The 24356-nt window shown below is 37.0% G+C and overlaps 1 protein-coding gene across 2 annotated transcripts in view; it reads right to left on the reverse strand.

Moving 5' to 3' along the window:
- Positions 1 to 24356, reverse strand: part of dicer1.L (dicer 1, ribonuclease III L homeolog) — a 45707-nt gene that overhangs the window by 16569 nt on the left and 4782 nt on the right. For both annotated transcript variants that reach the window (XM_018230460.2, XM_018230461.2), the window contains exons 2-15: positions 18032 to 18125; positions 16184 to 16374; positions 15290 to 15452; positions 12835 to 12965; positions 11149 to 11283; positions 8702 to 8862; positions 8172 to 8340; positions 6560 to 7038; positions 5999 to 6131; positions 5601 to 5843; positions 5368 to 5522; positions 3703 to 3835; positions 3315 to 3390; positions 2060 to 2199 (exon numbers count right to left, since the gene is read on the reverse strand). In XM_018230460.2, the coding sequence (XP_018085949.1) occupies positions 2060 to 2199; positions 3315 to 3390; positions 3703 to 3835; positions 5368 to 5522; positions 5601 to 5843; positions 5999 to 6131; positions 6560 to 7038; positions 8172 to 8340; positions 8702 to 8862; positions 11149 to 11283; positions 12835 to 12965; positions 15290 to 15452; positions 16184 to 16297 (2232 nt within the window). In that variant the 5' untranslated portion in view covers positions 16298 to 16374; positions 18032 to 18125. The remainder of the gene's footprint in view (positions 1 to 2059; positions 2200 to 3314; positions 3391 to 3702; positions 3836 to 5367; positions 5523 to 5600; positions 5844 to 5998; positions 6132 to 6559; positions 7039 to 8171; positions 8341 to 8701; positions 8863 to 11148; positions 11284 to 12834; positions 12966 to 15289; positions 15453 to 16183; positions 16375 to 18031; positions 18126 to 24356) is intronic.

The raw sequence follows: 24356 nt of genomic DNA on the forward strand, positions 1-24356 counted from the left end.
ATGAAGCAGGATTTTACATATGAGCTGTTTTATGCAATATCTTTTTATAGAGACGTACATTGTTTGGGGGGTATAGTTTTCCTTTAAATCCTTGCTAAATTAACTTCGTAAATAAGTGCTACTTAAAGGAAAACTATACCCCCAAAATGAATACTTAAGCAACAGATAGTTTATATCAAATTGAATGAAATATTAAAGAATCTTACCAAACTGGAATATATATTTACATAAATATTGCCCTTTTACATCTCTTGCCTTGAACCACCATTTCGTGACTCTGTGCTGCCTCAGAGATCACCTGACCAGAAATACTACAACACTAACTGTAACAGGAAGAAGTGAGGAAGCAAAAGGCAGAACTCTGTCTGTTAATTGGCTCATGTGACCTTACATGTGGTTTGTATGTGTGCACAGTGAATCTTACGATCTCAGGGGGCGGCCCTTATTTTTTTAAAATGGCAATTTTCTATTTATGATTACCCAATGGCACATACTACTAAAAAAGTATATTATTATGATAATGGTTCATTTACATGAAGCAGGGGTTTTACACATGAGCTGTTTTACTCAGTATCTTTTAAGAGACCTACATTGTTTGGGGGGTATAGTTTTCCTTTAATTTCCCCCCAGGTTAAATGATTGGATAATGGCTGCCAATATAGGCAGTCAGTAGAGGACCACATCAACGTACCAATGTGATCCTTGGCCCAAAAGGAAAATCTAACCAGGTCTACAATCTGCCAGATAGGATCAACCAAGTTGCCAGCCTTTATTAGCGTTTGGCCATCTTCAAAATTCATACAGTTTATCTGTTATATGCTATATGTGCAATATAGACCCAACTGCAGCTTGAATGCCTGCTCCCATGTCTACATTGCCTAATTTATTTATCTAAACCAGGACTGTCAAACTGGCTGCCCATAGGCTGCATGCAGCCCACCACCCCCCTTTGTGTGCCCCCCCCCCACATGAAAGTCTGCCTGCTTTGTCTGCTTACCATGTGTAAACTTTAACACCTCTATTGTTTACACCTGAGACCCAGACTGAAACTGCCCACATTATTCACTTGTTCACACTCATACAAACTGCTGAAGGGACACCAGCACTGTGTCACTGTATGTAGCACATAGTAGTGCTTCGGAATAAACAGTTTTTACCATTGCAAAATCAAATTTATGGAACACGGAGAGAGTTCTATGCAGGCATTTTTTAGCTGGTGAAGAACCATCTTTGCAGCCTATGATTAGGGCTGAGCTCCACTGTGTGTTGATGTCCGGTTCGTCACCATGCGATGACACAAATGCGATGTGTCGGATGTGCAGAAGATAATGGAACTGAACATGAAATCGCAGGTACAAAACGTCATGTATCTGGCTGTCGGATGAAGATGCAGCGTTCACATTTGACAGTCAGATACATGTAGTTTTTACCTGTGATTTTACGTTCAGTTCCATTATCTTCTGCACAACCAACACGTTGCATGCAATCACATGGCGACAAATCGGACATCAATGCGCTGTGGCGTTCAGCCCTAAGTGAAAAAGAAACTGCCTGTCATGAGCGGATTCTATTTAAATAAATAACAGGATGCACCAATGAATTCAGGTGGTTCAAAACTGCATTGTGATGCATCACACAATGGATTTTCCAACACAGAAAAAACCCACATACATAGATATTACAGTACATTTATATGTGTATTTAATAAGATATCGTAAATGTGACTGCCAGATTATGTCATGGTGCACAATTCCTAAAGCACAGAAGACAAATTCTTTTTGTGTACTAGTTTTATAGATTTTTCTGTATGTAAGTGCCTTTTACACTCATTTGTACAATATATTTACAAGAGTCCCCGAGCAGCAGATTGCATGTCAATCAATATCGATCAATGTCTTCAGACACATACTTGCTTCAAATACTTTAAGCTGGCAAAAACATTTTCTTGAATTGCATTATTTGTTGCGGAGTTCCCAATCAAATATGCAATTACATGTTATTACGTGCATTAAATAACCCACATCCCTCTAGCTGGTAATCTACATTCCATCACACTCACAGCTTTTGGATAGCACTGCCTTCTTTTTGTGGATCCAGGTCTGCCTGGAACACTGGTTTCTTCCTCATCATGCAAATCAAGCTCCTCCTCATATTTTACAGTTTCCTTGCCAACAGGCATTAAATGGTCGTCCAGTTCGCCTTTAATAAAGAGAGACTATTTTTCACAAGAATACATGTATATAAGGCCAAATCTGCAACAGTGCAATTTTACAAATTCATAAAGCCTTGGAAAGCTAATGAATGATCATATATTTGACACACACAATATATTTGAGTATAACAGAGTGACATAAAATTGGCATTCACCAAGACAATGGAGTCTGTTAGCTAGGAAGCGGATTAGATAACACGGATATGCAGACATGATAACCAGTACTATTGTGTGTGTTTTTTTTTTTTTGATTTGGCAACATTAAGTTTGGAATTAAAGAGGAAAAAAAAAACCACCTCTCCATAAGCAAGGTTACAATAACAAATAGGGATGAACCGAATCAACTATTTTGGATCCAGCCGAACTCCTGAATCCTTCGTGAAAGATTCGGCTGAATAGCGAACCAAATCCTAATTTGCATATGCAAATTAGGGGTGGGAAGGGGAAAACATTTTTTACTTCCTTGTTTTGTGACAAAAAGTCACGAGTTCCCTCCCAGCCCCTAATTTGCATATTCGATTCGGCCGTGCAGAAGGATTCGCGCGAATCCTGCTGAAAAAGGCCGAATACTGGCCAAATCCTGAACCGAATCTTGGATTCAGTGCATCCCTAATAAATAACGGAGCTGCTAAATGCACCATGAGGATAACTGGAAAAAAACTTGCAATGACAACAATGAGGTGGGCATCTCAACAAAGCAACTATATTTGTGGCCTACTTACTGTAACTAAGCAATTTAAAAGCCCCTGAAAAATGTTTGGGGGGGCGGAAGATGGTGTATGAATGTTAGGCAATATAAAGTGAAAAAATTGCTACGTTTTTATTCCTGAGCCAGCCAGTGCTCCTTTTCAGAGAAAAATGCTCCATCCACTGAAAAAACAGTTTAATCACTGCATTGGCATTGCTTATATACTTTATTCCGAGCATCCCTAGTGAAGAGCCTTACTCGTTTCCTAAAGCTGAGAAAGGTGTTGGCAAAATGTAATATTGTAAGGAGAAACAGCACGTTCAGTCCACCACAGATGGAGCAATGCTTATTTATTATGCCAGAAATGCTCTTCAAACTGACTTTTATCTGCTGCTCTCATAGGAAAATACTTACCAATTTCATGTAGTTTCTTACAGCATATAAGAGCTACAGCTCTCTCAGCTAGCCTTGCACAGTTCATCGGAGGGCCCTAGAAACATCAAAATAAACTTTCATTCTCCATAGAACTGCACAAAAACGTTTTCGGTTTACAGTTTATCCTATTCAAGAATTTGCATGCCATATTGTAAATAAAAGGAATACCATGCACTGTTTAGCAGTGCCCTGGCTAGTAAACCCAAAATATTGAGCTTAGAGAGTTTATAGAAAAATTGTACAGTGAAATGCAGTAAACTTGGGATTGGCATTGAAAAGAAAGTCAGGTGGCTTCTAGAAAATGGATCAAGCAGTTCATAAACTGTAAGCCTTCTGTTTGGTAATATCATTCTTACCAGGTACTTACAACAATGGGGGCTCTAAGTGGAGAATTAATTGGCAGGTAGAGAGTTGAGCGATAAGGTCCATCAGACATCTCTCGTGTTTTGCACTTAGGAGCAAGATGAGTAAATGGGTCACTAGGTAGCCTAGCACAGTACCTTTAAAAAGAACACACAAATACTGTATAATTAGAATCAATTTAAGCCTACTTTGACATAGAAATATACTCTGCACTTCTCAAACATGTTCTCCCTATCCTTAAAGGAGAAGGAAAGCTACGGAGGCATTTTATTGCCAATAGATTAGCTGCAATAGTGCAAGCTAGAATGCTATATTTATTCTGTAGAATGTTTTACCATACCTGAGTAAAAAGCTCTAGAAACTCTCTGTTTGTTTAGGATAGGAGCTGCAGTATTAACATGGTGTGACATCACTTCCTGCCTGAGTCTCTCCCTGCTCTGGGCTCAGATTACAGTAGAGAAGGGAGGGGTGGGTGGAAGAGGAGCAAACTGAGCATGCTCTTGCCCAGGGCAATGAGGTTAAGCTGAAGGCAGGAAGTCTGATACAGAAGCCCATGTGTACACAATAGAAGGTAAGAAATGCAGTGTTTCTTTTGAAAGGGGACTCAGAGCAACATTACTTTGGGGGTTTACTGGTATATTTAGATGGACCTTTCTGTTAAGGCTTACTTAGTTTTAACCTTTCCTTCTCCTTTAACACATTCAAATAAAGAGTTAAACTCTTAAAGAGAGAATTTTAAACTAACTGGTTCAAGCCACTTCTTTGAGGTGAAAATTTGGTATGGTGCAAAAAAAAAAAAAAAAAAAAAAAAAAAAAAAATTAAAGGGGACCCGTCACCCAAAAAAAACCAAAAACATTCCAAATCCTATTTTATCACATTAGTCAAGCAAAATGAACTTTAATTACACTATATAAATTATATGAATCTTGTTTCCTTCAGTTTGGGAATTCATAATTATAGCAAGCAGCCATTTTGTGGACAGTGTTATTAAGGCAACTCTTGCATCATCTCAGAATCTTGTTTGTGCACCTGAATGGGGGACCTGATGTCCATCCCCATGCCCTGGCTACACAGTTAAATGGTTAAGAGAATTTGAGGAATGTGGGGAGAGCAGTGACATCTAGGAAGTGCTGAATGGAAAGTGAAAGTAATTGTCTGCCCTGCCTCTATGACACTGGCATAGAGGAGGGGCAGACAATATTTGATTGACAGCTGAGATGTTTAAATGAGCTTACAACAGCTATGAATGCTTTAATAAAAAATAGAAATTGAATTTCATGCTTAATTTGAAAAGGACTTTTATTATACAGATTTTTGTGTCTGGATGACAGGTCCACTTTAATTTCTAAGCAACAATCCAATATGCACTTACAATTGTCTGTGGTTTGTAAATGTAGATGCAAAACATTTGTTTGACCCTTTCTAATCTCTGGGCTTGAATCCTGACCTGTTAACCTGGCAGCATGCAGCATTGTTTAAAGTGTAGGTGCTGAATGCAAAGATTGTAAACAGACAGACAGAAACTGAAAATGTAATACATGAACAAAAAAACGTGAAATGACTCCATCAATGCTTAATTGAACCACAACTTCTTTTACTATCAAAAAGTGTTTTTAGGCAGATGATGTCTTTAATTAAAAAAAAAAGATTGCTCTCCATTTGCAAGACCTGTTGATATGTCCAATAGCTGTGTTGATTGTAACTCGTGGGCTGCCATCATCCTGTCTCAATACGTAAGGTGGAAATATTTCATCATCATCCACAACGGGCTCAGATTCCGTATTTCCACAATCAATGGATTTTGAGCATTTGTTCCGCAAAATCTGGAAAACAACATGCATGGAGTTGAGAATGAATTTAAAAAATACTGACTAAGGTACACAAATATAAAGGCCACACACCTTTTCGATTGCTTTGTATGTTTTAAGGTCCTCTTCAAATGTCTTTATTTTATCACTATCAGCTAGCATGATGTAATTTGAGATTGGTGCTCTGGCTCTGCCTTTGGATTGAACATAGGATCTGTACTCTGAAGGTAAATCAAATCGAACCACCAAGTTGCATTTTGGTATGTCCACTCCTTCCTCAACAATGCTTGTAGCTATCAACAAGTTGGTTTCGTGTGCACGAAATTTACGAAGAACCTAGGAACAAACGTAAAAATGTTACCTTTTAACCTAGCAAAGGGACGATTGATAAACAAACCAGAGTTTGTCATTTGGAAAGGAAATACACACAGGGAACAAATGGGGTAAGCTACATGTATATGTACATGTTTACAAGGACCAGACACCAGTACCTCTTCCTGCTTTCTGAACTCAACTTCCATCTGCTTATTGCGTGGCTGGTTCTTTCCTATGCCGTGTCCTGTAATAAAGTTGCTACTGATATAGGCCAGCTCTGGATCTTGCTTCCCGGCTTCTTTAATTAACCTAAAATGTCCAACCAGATCAATTTGCCAGTTTAGTTAAAGTACTGCATAAATGATGCTGCTGCATTATCAGTCAGTAATCATCAGGATTTCTTACAAGGTCAATAAAATAAATTCACTATATTCAGCAGCAGAGAAAATTTGTTTCAGTTAACACCTTAAAGACTACACAGATTAGCAAAATATCTTTTTACTGAAGCTCATTAACGTATAAATTCTTTAAGAAAGGAACAAAACAAAATAATTTCACCAATGCAAGAAAGAAAGAGAAAATATTCAACACAGACTAATTAGCCACTTTAATACTTATATTAAAGTGAATAAAGTTAAGAGTCTAATCCTGTCACCTCTTACTGAAACATCTAATTTGTTTCTAAAAGTGACAGAAGAACTTCTATATACCCCCTAAAATCTAAATAGAAACGTCACCTGTTTAATACTACGGCTGTGTATCTACGTTCCACGAAGATGATGCCACACAGAATGTTTGTGAATGGGGATGGAAAACTTGTTTCCGTTTTTTCTTTCTCCTCAATTTCTTCATCTTCGTCATCATCATCATCTTCAGAATCACTCCAAGACACATAGTTATCCTGATTTCTATTGTTATACCATTCAACACTTTCAAATTGCTGCCGTTCATAGGGTTTATATTTGCGCAAGATTTCCAGAAGTTTTATAACTTTAGGCGTGACAAATTTCATATCAAGAGAGGCTGGTGAGAAGTGTTCCTCACAAAGAGCATGGATCTTCCTTAAGATAGTGTCTGTAAACAAAAGGAATTTTCTGTGCAGTTCTTCCTGCTCATGTTTGATATACTTCTGCAGCTCTCTCACCATCATCCCCGCAACTTTATCAGCACACCATGGTCCCAAGACTAACAGAACAGCCCGACAGTCTGACAGAATCTAGTGCAGATAACAACCAAATATTTTAGCTTACTGTTGATTTACACATCACATTTTTTATGTACTATATGAAGCTGCAGTTGGTTAAAGGTCAGTGCTATGTTCTAGAATGTAGTATATGTGAATTACATTTAATATCGACAACTTAATGGTGGATGATGGATCTGCAGCATGACTATAGATGAATTAGAATTCCCAGCATCTACAGACATCCACAGTACCGCAGCTAGTGCTTGTTCTAGCTAGTAGTTTTACAGCAGGTGATCAAACACTACTTGTTTATTTTGTATTCCCTAGTTCCTATGAAGGTGTAAGTAGCACTGCCAATGGTTTAAGCCTTGCATAATTCTAGCTTTCTACTAAGAATGTCTACATTCAGGCATTTCAAATCAAGCCAATTGTAGCCACAGGAGACCATTTTGTGCACTTTCCATGTAGCAGGAAAGTACCAGGCTGAGCAGTGTCAAATGTACCATCAACTTATATGAAATTACCATATGGCAAACTAAAGGAGATGGCCTTAAGTATATATAAATACGGATACATGGAAAGAGACAATTGCCTAAAAAATTTAATTTAATGAAAGTATCGAGAGATTCTTTTGTCCCAACAGCATGCCCTCTGTACTCTGTTCTCTCTACGGTTTTATTTAATTTTTAGTTTGTTTCCCAGTCCTGAAATATTTGTTAAAGGAAATACTGGAAAAAATAAAAAATAAACAATAGGAGACAACAGAACACAAAGGGAATACAATGGACAGTAAAGACAACAATAATTTAGATCATTTCAGTCTTTCACTCTTTGATAACTGTACAAATAAGTTAGTTTCTTGTAAAGAAATAAGCTCATCAATGGGCATACACTGATTGTATCATTTGGGCTGCCGGCAATCAAAAGCAACATAATGGGGGCCTAAACTGACCAGTCAGCAGAGGACCGCATCAATGCAATCCTAATTCAACAAGATTTTCCACCACTGCCCATAGATATCTGGCCATCCCACATCCTGAGTGTACTACATTCATCAGCACAGGCTAATAAAGTGAGCAGAAAGGCTACCTAAATACTTAATAAATACAATTATTTGAATAATCCAGTGAGACAAAAAGGATACATTTTATACTTAAGAATACCTGTTTTGAAATTATTGTGGAATCTCTCTCTTTAGAATGTGTGGAAATATTACAGTCAATGAGAAAGTTAAGTGCTTCATCTAATTCATTTAAAAGTCTTTGAAACAGTCCACTTCTGTCAACGTATGGCCCACAGTCCAACACAATTTCACATGGCTGGGAAGCATACCTTCATAAAAAATAAAAAAATTATAAATCCTGAATTCATAATACAGGAAAAAATGTAACATGTGGAAAAATAATTTTACTTCAAAATACGTCTTTAAACTCTAGTGACAGCTGCTGATGTTATAAGTTCTTCCATGCAAGTTTACTGGGTGCAGATTTTAGCACTAGCTGTTTGGGCTACTTAAGAATTTTGCATACTCTGGTGAGAGGCCATATAGATTTACTGATCCAAATACACAATTTTTCTTCATAAATTAGTACAATATAATTAATGTACATTTATTTACACTGCTTGTTTTGATCGACTCTGTATATTTCATCAGGGACCTGCCTTTGAGCGGATTGGTGAAGGATGTCTTTACCTGTCTAAAACAACCAAATCAGTTGCAGTTTCTGCATTACTCCTTAATATTTTCTCTAGTTTCTGGATCTTTTCCTCTAGGTCACGAGGGTCACATTTTCCATTTAATATTGAAGCAGTTAGACCCAGGATCCGAGGGCACGGCTGGCAACTCTCACATATCTAAGGGTGACATATAACAGAAAGCAGTGTCAACAATAAACTTATTATGAAGAGTATCTGTGTACATAGAAAATATTTCATTATAATGGGATTATGTTATTATTACATTATTCATGGTAGTACTGCAGCGATAAAAGGCTCACATTTCTGTTTATGGTTTCATGTAAAGAAAACTATGGAATTGAACAGATATGTTTTATATAAAAAGGCATTAAGAAGAATTAAAAAAAAAAATTATATATATATATATATATATATATATATATATATATATATATATATATATATATATATATATATATATATATATATATATATATATATATATATATATATATATATATATATATATATATATATATATATATATATATATATATATATATATATATATATATATATATTCCAACAGTGCCTGCACTCAAACCAAAAATCGAAGCCAGAGGTGCACGGTCCAAGTATAATGCATATGTAGAAAGAAGATCAGCACTCTCTGTAGTTTAGGTGAAAATTGTGTTGATTTATTAATCAAAAATCACATCTTATCCGACGTTTCGGTCCCACATGGGGACCTTTCTCTTGAGAAAGGTCCCATGTGGGACCGAAACGTCGGATAAGATGTGATTTTTGATTAATAAATCAACACAATTTTCACCTAAACTACAGAGAGTGCTGATCTTCTTTCTATCTATCTATCTATCTATATATATATATATATATATTATAGTAGATATTACAGCAAGAAAGAAAGTCAATATAACTGGCTCAGAACTGGCTCAGAACTGCCTCCTCCCCGATTTCCCATAAATGCTAATCAGGAGTTAGGACTAGAGTAACCTGATGAACTCCAGGCTCTATATTTAAAAAGAACTTTGGCTAGTAGTTTTAAAAACACACCAAAGAGACACAGAGCCATTGTGTGTGGCTGATTGATATAAAAATGCACTGCCACCAATCATCCCCTTCCTAAACTGCAAGCTTAAACTTATTGCTGGTAAGGACCAGGATCCTCTAAAAGGCCGTAAATGTTCTGTATCAGGTCTTGCCTAGAGATGTTTGCTTTGTGGAGGTCCAAGGGGCTCCATTATCTTGACTTCCTACTTACAGACTATTGCCCTCTGGCTACTGTTGCTGGTTGTCCTCAAATGCACCTATTATCTGGAGGCCACTGTTGCCTGACCTAACATCTGGCCTGCTCATAATAAGTAGGCCAAGGCAGGAGTCAAGGAGAAACTTGTCTGTTTCACTTTGCCGTCTCTTCCAATTAATTGAAATAAATGTAACCTACACAACTTATTTTTTTGCCATTGTATTTAAAACTCTACTATCAGTCACCTAGTACCTATCTAGGTGCATTTGTTCCTAACTTATTATGTGTAAACTTTACAGTCTGCATAACTGCCAACACAACAGGGAGAAATACAAAGATGCTTGGATGAAGTGTACAAAATAGTAAAGTTTAGTTGTCAGATGGTGTGGGCAAGAATGAAGTTTCATTGTAAATACTAAATAGTCATTGAATCTCTTTTCATGTTTATTGATGAGTAAAAACAATGGGGATCATTCATCAACACTGGGCAGTAACTTACAGCAACCAATCAGTGGTTGGCTTTTTTCAGCCTGCTGCAGGTAGAACAATGAATGAAACAATTTGATTGGTTTCTATGGGTTACCGCCCAAGGGCAAAATTGCCAAATGCCGATAAATGACCCCCAGTGAGCATCCTAAGTGGGAAGAACAGTAAGTTGATCTCTTCTCAAATTTTTCAACTCATCTTTCATTTGAAACAAGTGACTATTTACTAGATACAATATAAACATAAAAATATTTTTTTTTTAAATGCCCTGTCTGCATAAAAAAATAATGGGGTCTGGTTTGCGGCACAGATCTGGCATCATAAAAGGTTCAGCAAGCTCTGCATAAATAGGAGTCCAGAGAGTCTTATGCATTTCATACCATAAGCTAGTTTAGAATGGACATGCCTATATCAATTTCTCATCATTGGATTACTGAAGGCAGGAAGAATTTTAAATACTTAAATAATTCTACTACAAGAAAAGTGTGTGTGTCTCTGCAATTAGTTGCAGAAGCAAAAAAAAAAAAAAAAAAAAAACACGAAGCACAAGTTTCATTAACTCTTGTTAATTCACTTTTTTACATAGAAAAAAACATGCAAAACAAGTTGCTGTGCCTGAAGCCCCTTGTGGCAATCTAAAGTTCTTTATAATAGTCATAAAACATTGAAGCAGCATAAAAATAACCCCACAGCAAAGTTCATTTTCCTACCTTCATGATTTCTCGATATGGGTGATCTTGAATTGCAAGATGACATTCGTCAAACACCAACAGATTAATGTTTGACAATGACACATTCCCACTTTTCAGAACGTTCAGGAAGATGTGGCAGGTCATGACCAAGACCTGAAAACATGCATCGGAAAAGTATAAGATCAGAATGCAAGCTTGAGACCTCTGTAGCACGTCTGGTTTGAGTTTGGGAACTCAAATATCATATGCTTCCAATGGGTCTTATGTAAACGAACTGACAACTTATATCAAGTGCTTTCGCTGACACTCACCAAATTGCTTTTGTGGTAAATGTTTTTAGGCTAAAATTTGCTGCCAGAATGAATTTTGACAACTGCCTCGAAAAGCAAGAACAGAAACATATTTTAATTGCTTCGGCTGCTATTAAACATGTAGTAAACAATCAGTATTGCAAGTCTTTCTCCAAATGGCTCTAAAGCAAAAACTGGTAAAGCTGAACTTTTACACTACTTTACAGAAATAAGAAAAAGTTCTCCTTTTGCAGTGTACAACACAGCCTGAGAAGTGAACGGCACAGATGAAAACCCTGCATTAACATCAAATGCCAGACCATATCGTAAAGGGATACTGATTGAAAATGATGGTGCAGCTGGAATAGATAAGTAGTTATATGCTGGATACACTGAAAACTTATGGGTTTTTTGGGGGGGGGGATTTCTGCTTTGAGCAGTTTGGAAAGTCTATGGTAAGCACAATTTTAGGAAGACATCATGTATATAAGGATCACATTGATACATAAATCTTAAATCCAAGCAATTTTTCCAAATACATTAAAAATGTAATTGTGGGCAAGATATAGGATTTATTTTCCAGAATGTTTGGGACCTTGGGAAAGTATATTTCACTGTGCTGTCCGTATTTTAAGGTGAGCCTTGCTTTGAAGAAATTGTTAAGTATAAAAATAAAAACTGAGTAAATAGATAGGCTGTGCAAAATAAAAAAAATTCTAACATAGTTAATTAGACAAAAATGTAATGTATAAAGGCTGGAGTGACTGGATGTCTATTATATCAGTCAGAACACTACTTCCTGCTTTTCAGCTCTCTTGGTTTACAGTGACCGTTACCCTGGTTACCAGGCAGTAACCAGAGACTTGAAGGGGGGCCACATGGTTCATATCTGTTGCTTTTAAATCTGAGCTGAATGCCGAGGATCAATTGCAAATTCGCTGAACAGTTATGTCCCATGTGGTCCCCATTCATGTCACTGACTAACTCAGAGTTAGAGTGCTGAAATTAGGGTGACACTCCAGCCTTTATAGATTATATTTTTGGCTAATTAACTATAGGAGAAACATTTTTTATTTTGCACAGCCTATCTTTTTATAAAGTTTTTATTTTTACACTGAACTGCTCCTTTAAGGGAAAGGGCACATGAAGCATTGGATCCACTCCCTCAGCATCTCCATGTATCTGCACTAAAAATATAACTTCCGCCAGAATGCAGAAACACAGAGTGGGATGTAGTGAAGACCTCCATGTGCCTTTGCCCTTACTTCCCTGTAAAATGCACTAACTGCCACATAACAAATAGCAAAACTATAGAAGAAAAAGGTTGCTTAGGGAAAAAGAAGACCAATACATAATACACATTCTATGCCTCCTGATATACAGAGGACGATTGTCCATTCTTTAATAGAATTACCTGACGAGTTTCAAATTCCTGGTACCATTTTTCTTTTGCCCAGCATTGTGTTTTTTGTAGATCTGAATATTCCCCCACCTTGAGGTCTGTATGGGTCCTGACAGCAGACACTTGTTGAGAAACCTGTTTCTCTGAAATTTTAAAAAAACATTTCAAAAACATGAAATATGAAAACAATGTGTAATAGCAGACATTTTATATGGAGTACAGAAAAAGAGCCAAGAGCTGTAAAATATCTATTAAAGGATCTTTCTGAAATGTATTTAGTGATATTTATGTTTAACCTACTGTTTCATATCTGAGGTTACAGGGTGGTTTACCTTAATTTGTCATCACTGCTATTTCCCTGGCAACTGTTCAGAGGCCAGTAATTTCCCTAATATCAAATGGAAGAGAGTCCCCACCCCAAAACAATTACACATTTTCAATGGTCTTAAAAGTTACTTGCAATGTATTATCTAATGAAAGCAGTATCTGCCTCTGATATGGTATTTTCTGCACTGTGGGCTCTGACTCCTGAAACAACGCTGCAAGCCAGATAACATTTAAATAAAAAGGAACAGTAAAAAAAGAATGTTTTAATGCATATAAAATATAATGTACTGTTGTCCCACATAGGTAAAATTGGTGGGTTTGCTGCAGCAACACTACTATAGTTTATATAAATAAGCTGCTGTGTAGCAATGTGGACAGCCACTCAAAGGTGCAAAGGCTCAGGTTGCACAGCTGATGAGCTCTGTAGAATATAATGCCATTATCTAGTATCTACTATTTAAAGGGGTGGTTCACCTTTAAAGTGGACCTGTCACCCAGACACAAAAAGTTGTATAATAAAAGTACTTTTCAAATTGAACATGAAATCCAATTTCTATTGTTTATTAAAGAATTCATAGCTGTTATAAGCTCATTTAAACATCTCAGCTGTCAATCAAATATTGTCTGCTCCTCCGCTATGCCCTGGGCATAGAGGCGGGGCAGACAATTACGTTCACTTTCCATTCAGCACTTCCTAGAAATCTCTGCTCTCCCCACATTCCTCAGTTCTCTTAACCATTTAATTGTGTAGTCAGTGCATGGGGATGGACATCGGGTCCCAAATTCTGGTGCACAAACAAGATTCTGAAATGATGCAAGGCTTGCCTTAATAACAGTGTCCACAAAATGGCTCCTGTTTGCTTGCTGTAATTATGAATTCCCAGACTGGAGGAAACAAGATTCAAATAATTTATATAGTGTAATTAAAGTTAATTTTGCTTGACTGATGTGATAAAATAGGATTATGAATACTTTTTTTGGGTGACGGGTCCCCTTTAAGTTAAGTTTTAGTATGTTACAAAATTACTCATTCTAAGTAGCATTTCAATTAGCCTTAATTTTTTGTCTTTTAATAGTTTTTGGGTTCTTCTTCTGACTCTTTCCAGCTTTCAAATATGGGTCACTGATTCCATCTAAAAACAAATGCCCTGTAAGGCTACATCATTTATTGGAATTGCTACTTTCTATTACTTGTTTTTCTATTGAGGCGTTTTCTAATAATATTTCAGTCTTGTATTCATATCAATGCATGGTCCCTAGACTAATTTGGACCCCTGGAACTGGAGAGCTGCTGAATAAAAATCTTAAGAGTGGTCGCAGATGGGCAGATTAGTCGCCCTGCGACAAATCCTCTCTACTGTGGGCAACTAATCTGCCTGCACTGCCTTCCCGCCGGCAAGAAAATGTATCGCCGGGCGGGATCACTTCAGATTTCTGAAGTTGCCTTACTTTGGAAATCCGAATCGATCTCGCCAGCGATTTGGTTTCTTGCCGGCGGGAAGGCAGTGCAGGGAGATTAGTCGCCCACAGTAGAGTAAATTTGTTGTTGGGGGTACGAATCTCCCTGTCTGCCACCACCCTAATACCTCAAAAACCACATATAATAAAAAATGAACTGAAAGAGACCTGGCTACAGTTACATCGTTTAAAGAGTCAGATCATGAGAAAATGAAGGGATAAAAACAAAGCTTATGATAGATGCCAGAAAGTTCTGGGTAAAGCAATTTTCCCACAAATCTCTGTTTGCCCTATTTACAAAAACTACATATCTGAGAAGTACCAACATTGTTAAAGGAATGCCAAAGAATGCAGTGGTTGCCAAACTCTGCCGTGGCAGGGCTTAGCCTAAATGCCAGTTAGGATATGATTTGACAACAGAGTCTATGTGCTCTTCTAGATACATCATAAACTTGCTGGCTTTTCTACATATTGTTGGAACTGTGGCTGAAGTACAGGGATATTTGTCTATACATGTAACTTTATTACAAGCAAAAGGGGGCACAGAGTTGCCAAATGTCCACAACGACTGAAAGAGGGTCTGGGGGTTTACATTAGGTAACTATGCTGTATAAAAGGCATGTGTATGCATAAATTACAAGACAGAATTATCAAGCCAGAAATTGTAAATCTTGTAATATACCGGAATTGACCAGAAACACAGTCCTCTTGGCATTTTTGCTGAAGTCCCCACGGATCTGGTATGACAGCTCTTTACTGAGTAGTACTGCAATAAATGTCTTCCCTGAGCCAGAATTCAAACATACTATGGTATTATGATCCAATGCTGCTTCGAGTAGTTCCACCTAGAATAGCACAATAAGATTAATTTTGTGGTTTAAAAACTAAGCTCTCTGTACAATGTGTGTTGTATAAACATTTTCTAGCTGTATTCTCTAATAACTGTTCAAAGACACAAGTAGTTCAATAACAGCTTTGAGTGTAATGCTGGTCATACACAACTAGACAATTTGCACATATCTAATTATTCAATTTAAGAAACAACAAATTGTAGTAGGACCACCCTGAATGTGTAGATGCAACTATTATATATAGACACCCAGATAATGCTAAATCTACTAGGATCCGATTTGTCATTTATACCCAGATGTTGGGCAAACAACTGTCATTTGGGCAGCTCTGATTTTAAATCTTTGTGAAGTTGGTCATATAGAGGAAGACATGCCCATTTTGGGGGACTGACAAAGGAACTGATCTTTTACCATGTCATGACCCAAATAAAATTTAAGGAATCCATTTCTTAGCCCCAAGCAAAGGACATGTGAAGACCAGTCGCACCGGCTAGGAACTGCATTGTATTGTGGATTTTCTGCTAAGGCCAATCCATGTTTTAATTGCTCCTACAGTGCACAAAGCTATACATAGACATTAATATGTGTGTGGATATGCATTATTTAGCAAACTGTGTAGGAGCAATAAAAGAAACAAAGGGACAAAAGCAATGCACTCCTGTGCAGAAGAGCATGAAAATTGCTTTATATACACCATTAAATAAGTCCCCTTAATATGAATGTACCTGATATTTCCGTGGGGTATAAATGTTGTCATGAATAGCCTCCTGTTGCCAGGGCAGCCCAAAAAAGGGACCCATTGGAGAGGAGGCTGGAGTCATGAGCTGAAGTCCTGCCATGCTGAGGGACTGCAAAATGCAGGGCTTTCATAAATCCAGTGATTTAAATCATTTTAATCTGCCTACTTTGCCGTTTGCTGTAAGAGAGACAAAAGCACATACATCATCAAACACGCAGTTTATCAAAGAAAATCAAAATAAAGTACAAGGATTTGCTAGTCCTGTGAATTATTAAATCAGCGATGGTCAAATTAGCATAAACATATCTGAATTTCTGTTGCTCCTCTTTCCCTAAGTAAAATGAATCAGGGCAAATAAGGGGTGGTTAGCTGCAGGTTAGCTTTTCTGAATAACCTCACGCCTGTAATAGATCAAAATAACATTGTACCCAGTTTAGAACAGGGGAAAAAATAATGTAACACTAACTGGCATCCAGAGTACTGAATAATCTTTCACGGACAAACGCATAATAGTTAATAGTGCTGCTCCAGCTGAATTCTGAACTGAAATTCATTTAACAAAAGAGCAAAGAGATTTTTTTTGTATTTAATGTAACATAGGGCTAGACAGTTTCCCAGGTGCCCAGTGTCATGTGACTTATGCTCTGATAAACTTCAGTCACTCTTTACTGCTGTGCTGCAAGCTGGGAGTGATCTCACCGCCTCTCCCACCCCTCAGCAGCCAATCATCAGAACAATGGGAATGTAACAAAATAACTCCCTGGTAGATATGAGAATAGCACTTAATAGTAGAAATTCAAGTCCCACAGCAACTCATTCAGTTACATTGAGTTGGAGAAACAATAGCTTATCTGAAAGCAGTTCAATCATGAAGTGCTGGCTCTTATTGAAAGCACATAATCAGTAAAAATAACCAGAGATTGCTGCTTACACACTTGTTGGCTCAGGAATAAAATGGTTGAGTAAACAATGTCATTTAGAAATAAAAACTACAGCATAAATATAATTACAGAATCCCTTTAAAGAGGAACTATACAAAAACACAACTTAGGCTTTTTGAAAAGTAAACATAATTGTAAGTAACATTGCAATATATATCAATTAAAAAATATGCAGACTTTTCATGATTTTTAATGGTTTATGACCGTTCCCTAAGCCTAGCCCCCTGCTCTTCTGCTGATCGGACTACTTTGCAGGGCTGGCCGACTACTGTTACTGTCTAACAGCCACCTGTCCTTAGCCTGCGTCCTCCAAACCCCACAATTCCCTGCACACGTGAGGAAAGGAACATCACAGTGCAATGCATTGTGGGTTATGTAGTTCCTGCATGCTGTCTGTAATCTGTGGAGAAGTTGTTACAATTTGTAACATCAGTGTTTTAGTCCCTCTTTCCCTGCCAGGATTTCAAATGATGCAGAAAGAGAAGAACTGTTGAAACAGCTGGATTTCAGCATAGAAAATTGCATTTATTCATACTTTTTGAACAAACTGGTAACTGTGATGGGTATAGAAGGGGTTTCTGTGTGGCCTCTTTATCAAATTTTAGTTTGGAAGGAGTTCCCCTTTAACTATGATTTACACAACTATTATTTAGGTATTTTTTTAAAATCGAATTCACTATTTTGCATTTTTTCTTTTGCCTTTTGAGTACTAATCTTTCGCGTAGGTGTGATTAGGAAGATATTGAAAGAAGAACTTCACATACGAAAGAACAAAGGCAGCTAGAAGGCTTAATCCTCCTTGAGCACCTAGAACTTTTAACTGCATTGCCTTGTTATACCTACTGTAAAAAAAAAAAAAAAAAAAATCATATAAACCACAAAATGTAAATTACCGTCTCAGTATGAATATCTTCCAATGACAATTGAAATGCATTCTGACATCATGATATCTGTTTGCAACAAATCATATTCTAGGCAAGCATCAGTCTGAAAAGTAACAAAAATTGTTAAGTAATGAGAAGCCAAAATGTTCTTTACCAAACTATTATATTATAGTATTATAGAGGATATTCTATTTAGTATGCTGTCCCATAGGTTATGATCTATGGACAGATCTGTTTACAAACATAGTTTGCAACATATGAAAGCTATCAAATATATACCTAATGTGAAAGGAGAATATTTCCATTAAATAAGTAAATTAGAAATTCTAATCTCTATATTTTATATGAGCATTTGGGTTGGGTTCCTGGCACAGCTACAAAGTACTAAATGTCAATATAGAGTAGATAAATAAACTGCTACCAAGGCAGACAGCAAAATATAAATATGAAGTCAAACAGTTGAATCTTCTCTTCCAGGTGTATCTGAGCAATTCAGGGTTTTATGTATCCCATGCCGAGTAATTATTTAATTAGGACCAAGGATAACTTTTGTTTTCAGCATACTAGATTACACATAATAGCAACTCAAAGCTGGGTAATTTGCACAAATCCCAAAGTTTGAAATGTAATACTTTTAACATGTACGTCACATTTCCAATTTGTGCCCTTGACCTCTTAACAGCAAGTCTGATCAACCACATTGATAACCTGGAGAGTAAAGAACTACAATAAAACACTGAAGACTCCTATGGCATGAAATTAGCTGTACAGCTATCCAAATACAATGTTACAAAACTTCTAGTCTGAATAAATATACTTTTGGGCAAAGCATAACATCGTAGGAGTGAAGGGCTGGAACGATCCATTACAGAGCATACTATATTTTAGGAGTGTGAAAAGACTTCTCACAAACAGAGTATGGAAGTATGCTTGAACATTTACTACTCTGTCTCAAAGGACCAAAGTCAAGTCCACATTTTTAGGGAAACGTTTTAATTAGTTTAAGTGACTAGCTTCAAGACAGGAAGATGTTATGCATATGCTTTACATCTTAAAACAGCTTGTAAAAGGTTGATTTCAATGTGGTCTGTGAACTGCCATTTTCACATTTAAAAAGGAAATATAAAATTACACCATGCTTACAGCAGAGTTAACAATCTGAAGAAAAAACAGTGAAGTTAAACATTTACTGGTTCTTAAAAAATAAAACAAGGTTAATATGTGTAATAAAACAGACATTCCAATGTTTTGTCAGACAGAACGTTATTTTATTGCTTGTCACAGAGGTGCATGCAGACTTGAAACTCTGAGGGGACCAAATTATTATATATTACAAAGAAACCACCAGGGCAATGAGCAAAATCATTCTAAAAGAATACCTACTACTTTTGTTGAATGGAATATTTGTTTACCTTTTAAAGCTTTTAAGCTGCAAATTCATATTAAGGCTGAAGTAATCATTTACTTGGATATGTAAAGGTACTAGAACTTGAAACAGAACTAATGCAAAATAAAAACACTGCTGGAAATGCTGTATTTTTATGCTGAACGTATTATTGTACCAGCAGAGAGAGTGCAGTCCTAGAACAGTAATGATCAGTGTCTTTAAAGGGAATGTCAACCCAACGAATATTTTTTGCCCGATAAAAGAAAACAATCCCAAGAAACTTTGTAATATACATTTATCACAAAAAAAATTTCAGTGTTTCTTTGTCCCTGGTGGCTGCTGATTCAATGTAAGACAAACCAGATGATTAATAGACCTGTATTTGCTGGGGAACCAAAGGTGGCCATAGACGCACTGATAATATTGTATGAAACAAATTTTTTGTACGATATTTGGTGTGTGTATGGTGGGAGATGAGCCAACCTGGATATTGGTTGGCTCGTTGATCAGGCGCCCAAACTTCGATTGGGCGCCTTTGAAGGCATCCCAACATTGTTAGTGCTGAATCGTCAGATACAGGTACAATTCTATTGTTTCTACCTGTATATCGGATGAATCAGCTCTACGTGTGTGTTGAAATGAACGATCATTCTTGAAAAGATCTTTTCCAGGAATTATTGTAATTGTAGCGTGTATGACCACCTTAAGAGTTTTGCAACATTGTTTAAAAAGTAACAACCAAAAGTTAGGCAAATGCGGCTTTTAATAGCATTTGCTTTTACAAATAACTTTAAAAGCAATAAACATTTTTAATAAATGTATATTAAAAAGTTGCTTAGAATAATATTTTCTCTTTAAAGGCAAATGTTTATTTTCGGGTTGTTTTGCCATTTAACCAATCTCAAATCTAAATTGCCCTGAATTCTTTTTAATTGTTCAACAATTCTGTAAAAATCTATTTTGTTAATCGAGCTCAAACAAAATCATCTAAATAACAAAAAACATAGAAAACTTGTAAAAAATGTACTGCATGTTGCAAAATTGTTTAGCATTATGTTTTCTATTTGGCAAAAAAAAAATTTTTTTGGGTTGACATTCCCTTTATGAAGACTTTAATAAGTTTTTTTTATTAAAGTCTTCATCTGAAGTGCAGGTTTGTCGTAGAGGTCAGGATATGCAGATAGTAAAAAAAAAAAAAAAAATGGTTCCGTTAGAAGACAGATATAATGCAGTACATGACATAACTGCTGGTTTGTTGACTGTGTGAAGTTAATTATGCAGGATGCACAATGCAAACATTAAAAAAATAGAATGCAAGAACATATTAACCAAATAACAGTAGTGGTGGTTCTAGTCTTCAAATTAAGATTCAGGGTACTGAGAGATAATTTTTTCTTATCTAAAATTTTTTCTTATCTTTTTTATATATTTATAGGCTAATGAGAGAGTAGTATGTTCTAGTAGAGATGGAGATATACTGAAGAAATTGCTGTGGGCACGGATTTACCATTACGATACATAGCAGTCAGTACAAGACTGTTGTATACTTATTTTTCAGATATGCATAGAGCCATGATAAAATAGATTAGGATTCCAAATAATGTTAACCCGAAATAAAGCTTTTTTTTTTTTTTTTTTTTTTTATTGCTTTAAATTTTTTTACAGTTTCCCCAAAATTGAATATTAAACTGTAACGTTCCTGTTAATCTGGCAACTCAGTGATCCAGGTGCAGATTCTAAACTGTTTCAATTTGCTACATTAGTTGATACTTTTCTCAGCAGTATCTGTGAAACATAGTAATGTTTAGCCCTATTATAATCACTTTGCTATCTGTTAGAAGAGAATGAGTTGTATAGGACTGAATGTGAAGGTCCCTTTACCAAACTAAAGCTGGCCATAGACGCAAAGATCCGATCGTACGAATCAACGTACGATCGGACTTTCCCATCTCCCGACCCTCCACTAACCATTCAGGTCAAAGTCTTTACCATTCCGATCAAATAAGAACAGATCACCCAATGTTCTGCCCCTGAAAGCAATCGTACGATACTTATGTCTGACAACACTAGTGACAGTCTCCCTCTGAAAATCGTACGATCGGCAATACCTGCAGAGATATTATCGGCAGGCGACAGAAATTTTCTAACCTGTCCGATCGACCAAACGACCGATCTCCGACGGACGAAAAATGTCGGGACTCTCCACACACGGTCCGAAAATCGTACGAATCCACGATTCATACGATCGGATCTTTGCGTCTATGGCCAGCTTTAGACCAAAAAGCACATACACTCCAATAGGGTCAATTAAGGTTGACACTTTTATTGAATGCTGCACCCTTGATTTTAAAAAATTACATTATAAAGGTACATACTGAGGGTCCAAAATCTAACATTTAAGATAAGACAGGGCATCTCAGAGTTGCAGAAAAATAAGAACATAATAATCAAACCTAGTGACAAGGGTGACATTGTTATCCAGGATAGAGAGAAATATGTTCAGGAATGTCTGCGTCTATTAAGAGATAAGAACTGCTACACATTACTAAGTGCAGATCCTACTAAGGTCTTTCAAACAGAGCTGGGATCAATTCTAAAAAGAGGGAAAGAATCAAATATTATTAATAAGGAAGAATTTAACTATATGATGTTTAAACTAAATCACCCACCATACCCACTTTTTTATACGATCCCAAATATCTATAAAAATGCAACAACCCCGCTGGGACGTCCGATCGTATCGGGCATTGGCAGCCTCACTGAACCTGCAAGTATCTATATAGATCAAATATTAAAACCGTTTGTACACAGTCTCCCATCTTTTATATTAGACACCATGGATGCTCTAAGACATCTTGAAGGGATCTCATTAAGGGAGGATCAGTATCTGGCCAGCTTAGATGTAGAATCACTCTACACAAGCATCCTACATGAGATAGGACTAAAAGCAGTCCATAGAACAACGGGGGCAGCAGTATAAAAAGCATAATGCATTTGTGGTCGAACTATTGGAATTTATACTCAAACATAATTTCTTTACATTCAATGGTCGCTATTACCATCAGATACGCGGCACAGCAATGGGAAGTACCTGCGCCCCAACTTACGCCAATATATACGTGGGGTGGTGGGAACATAATTTTGTATTTAATGAGGCTCTTATGGAGTTCACAGAAAACATCGCACTATGGTTACGCTACATAGACGATGTATTGGTAATATGGTCAGGCACCCCAGAAAAATTCCATGGTTTTGTTGATGCACTGAACAACAATAATATTAATTTAAGAGTCATGGCTGAGATCAATAAAGATACAATTAATTTCCTTGACATTCGAATTTATAGAGATATCGATAACAATGTTCAAACCATGGTATTTAGAAAGGAAACAGCAACTAATAATCTCTTGCATGCTAAAAGCCAACACCCTTCACGCCTTATACGAGGCATACCGACAGGTCAGTACTTAAAGTTTAAAAGGCTCTGTAGTACACAGACTGATTTCAAGAAGGAAGCTGACAAACTATACCAAAGATTTAAGCAGAGAGGGTATAGTCATAATTCCCTCAAGAAAGCCTATAAGAGAGCTCTCACTGCAGATAGGAGTCACCTTCTTGTGCCTAGGAAATCTCTAGCGAACAGTCAACCATCTGTTTCCGGTGACAGTCAGAAAATAATAAGATTGGGAATTATAGTTCCGAACATAAAGAGATCAGCCAGATATTAAGTAAACACTGGCACATCTTGGAGCAAGATAAAGACCTGTCAGAAGTAATCGGGAACAATCCCACAATCACCTTTAGACGCAGTAAAAACCTACGTGATCAGTTGGTACGAAGTCATCTTAGTAATGATGCCAAGCCGACATGGCTGGAAAATAAAACAAAAGGCTGTTACAAATGTGGTAGTTGCCTGGCCTGCCCTTTTATTGAAAAAGCATCGACATGCCTTGGGAGAATGGATATTCCGATATATACCTTAAAACATTTCATGAATTGCAAGACATCAGGAGTAATATACTTGATGAATTGCAAATGCGGCAAACGCTATGTTGGTAAAACAAAACGTGAATTTAGGAGAAGAATCCTTGAACATGTGGGAGATGTTAAACATAGGAGGAACACAACAGTGGCAAGACACATTAATGAAATACATAATGGCAATATTGAGATGTTAAAATTTACAGCAATGGATCACATCAACCCCACGATGCGGGTTGGTGATATTGATAAGAAATTATTGCAACGTGAAGCACAATGGATTTACTGGTTAAATACTAAAGTACCAAATGGCCTTAATGATGGCTTTACCTTCTCTCCATTTTTATCATTTACATCTATATACTAAAAATTACTATTATAGAAATTGATTTAAGTAGCTGGTTATTTCTTTCCAGGTCAAATATAGTTGTCCTTGGTTGCACTGCGCTCCTTAGCTTTATTCAGTCAAGTAGAGGGGTCTCCGTTTAGATTACCGGTAATCACTTACTAATCCATTTTGGCACGTTACTAGCCCCATTTACCATAGCAACTAGGAGTATTTGGGGCACGCATGCGCAATATGTGATGTCGGGAGAACGTGTGCGCATAACCTACTGATTGTTACGCGCAAGTATGGGCAGCGCATGCGCATTGGTGAAGTGAGGCGTCTGAGGGCTACATTAACATTAAGCGCAACCGGAAGTGACGCATTAAGGAGGCGCCGACTAACACAAACGGTTAGGGACTTCTATTTAAACCGCATTTGGACACGCACCCGGCACTTATGCCCCTGAAGAAGCCGCGCAAACGGCGAAACGCATTGGGCTTGTGGCATAGGTGGACGGTGGGCGACTAGATCCCACTTGTTCCCTACGTAGTTAGGTAGGAAAATCCATCTGGGGAACAATTGGAAGGGAGGGTTCTGGGACTGCTACGCGCATCCATGGTTAAAACTTACTGCAGCAA

The sequence above is a fragment of the Xenopus laevis genome, chromosome 8L, assembly GCF_017654675.1.
Source record: "Xenopus laevis strain J_2021 chromosome 8L, Xenopus_laevis_v10.1, whole genome shotgun sequence".
NCBI classification, from domain to species: Eukaryota; Metazoa; Chordata; class Amphibia; order Anura; family Pipidae; genus Xenopus; species Xenopus laevis.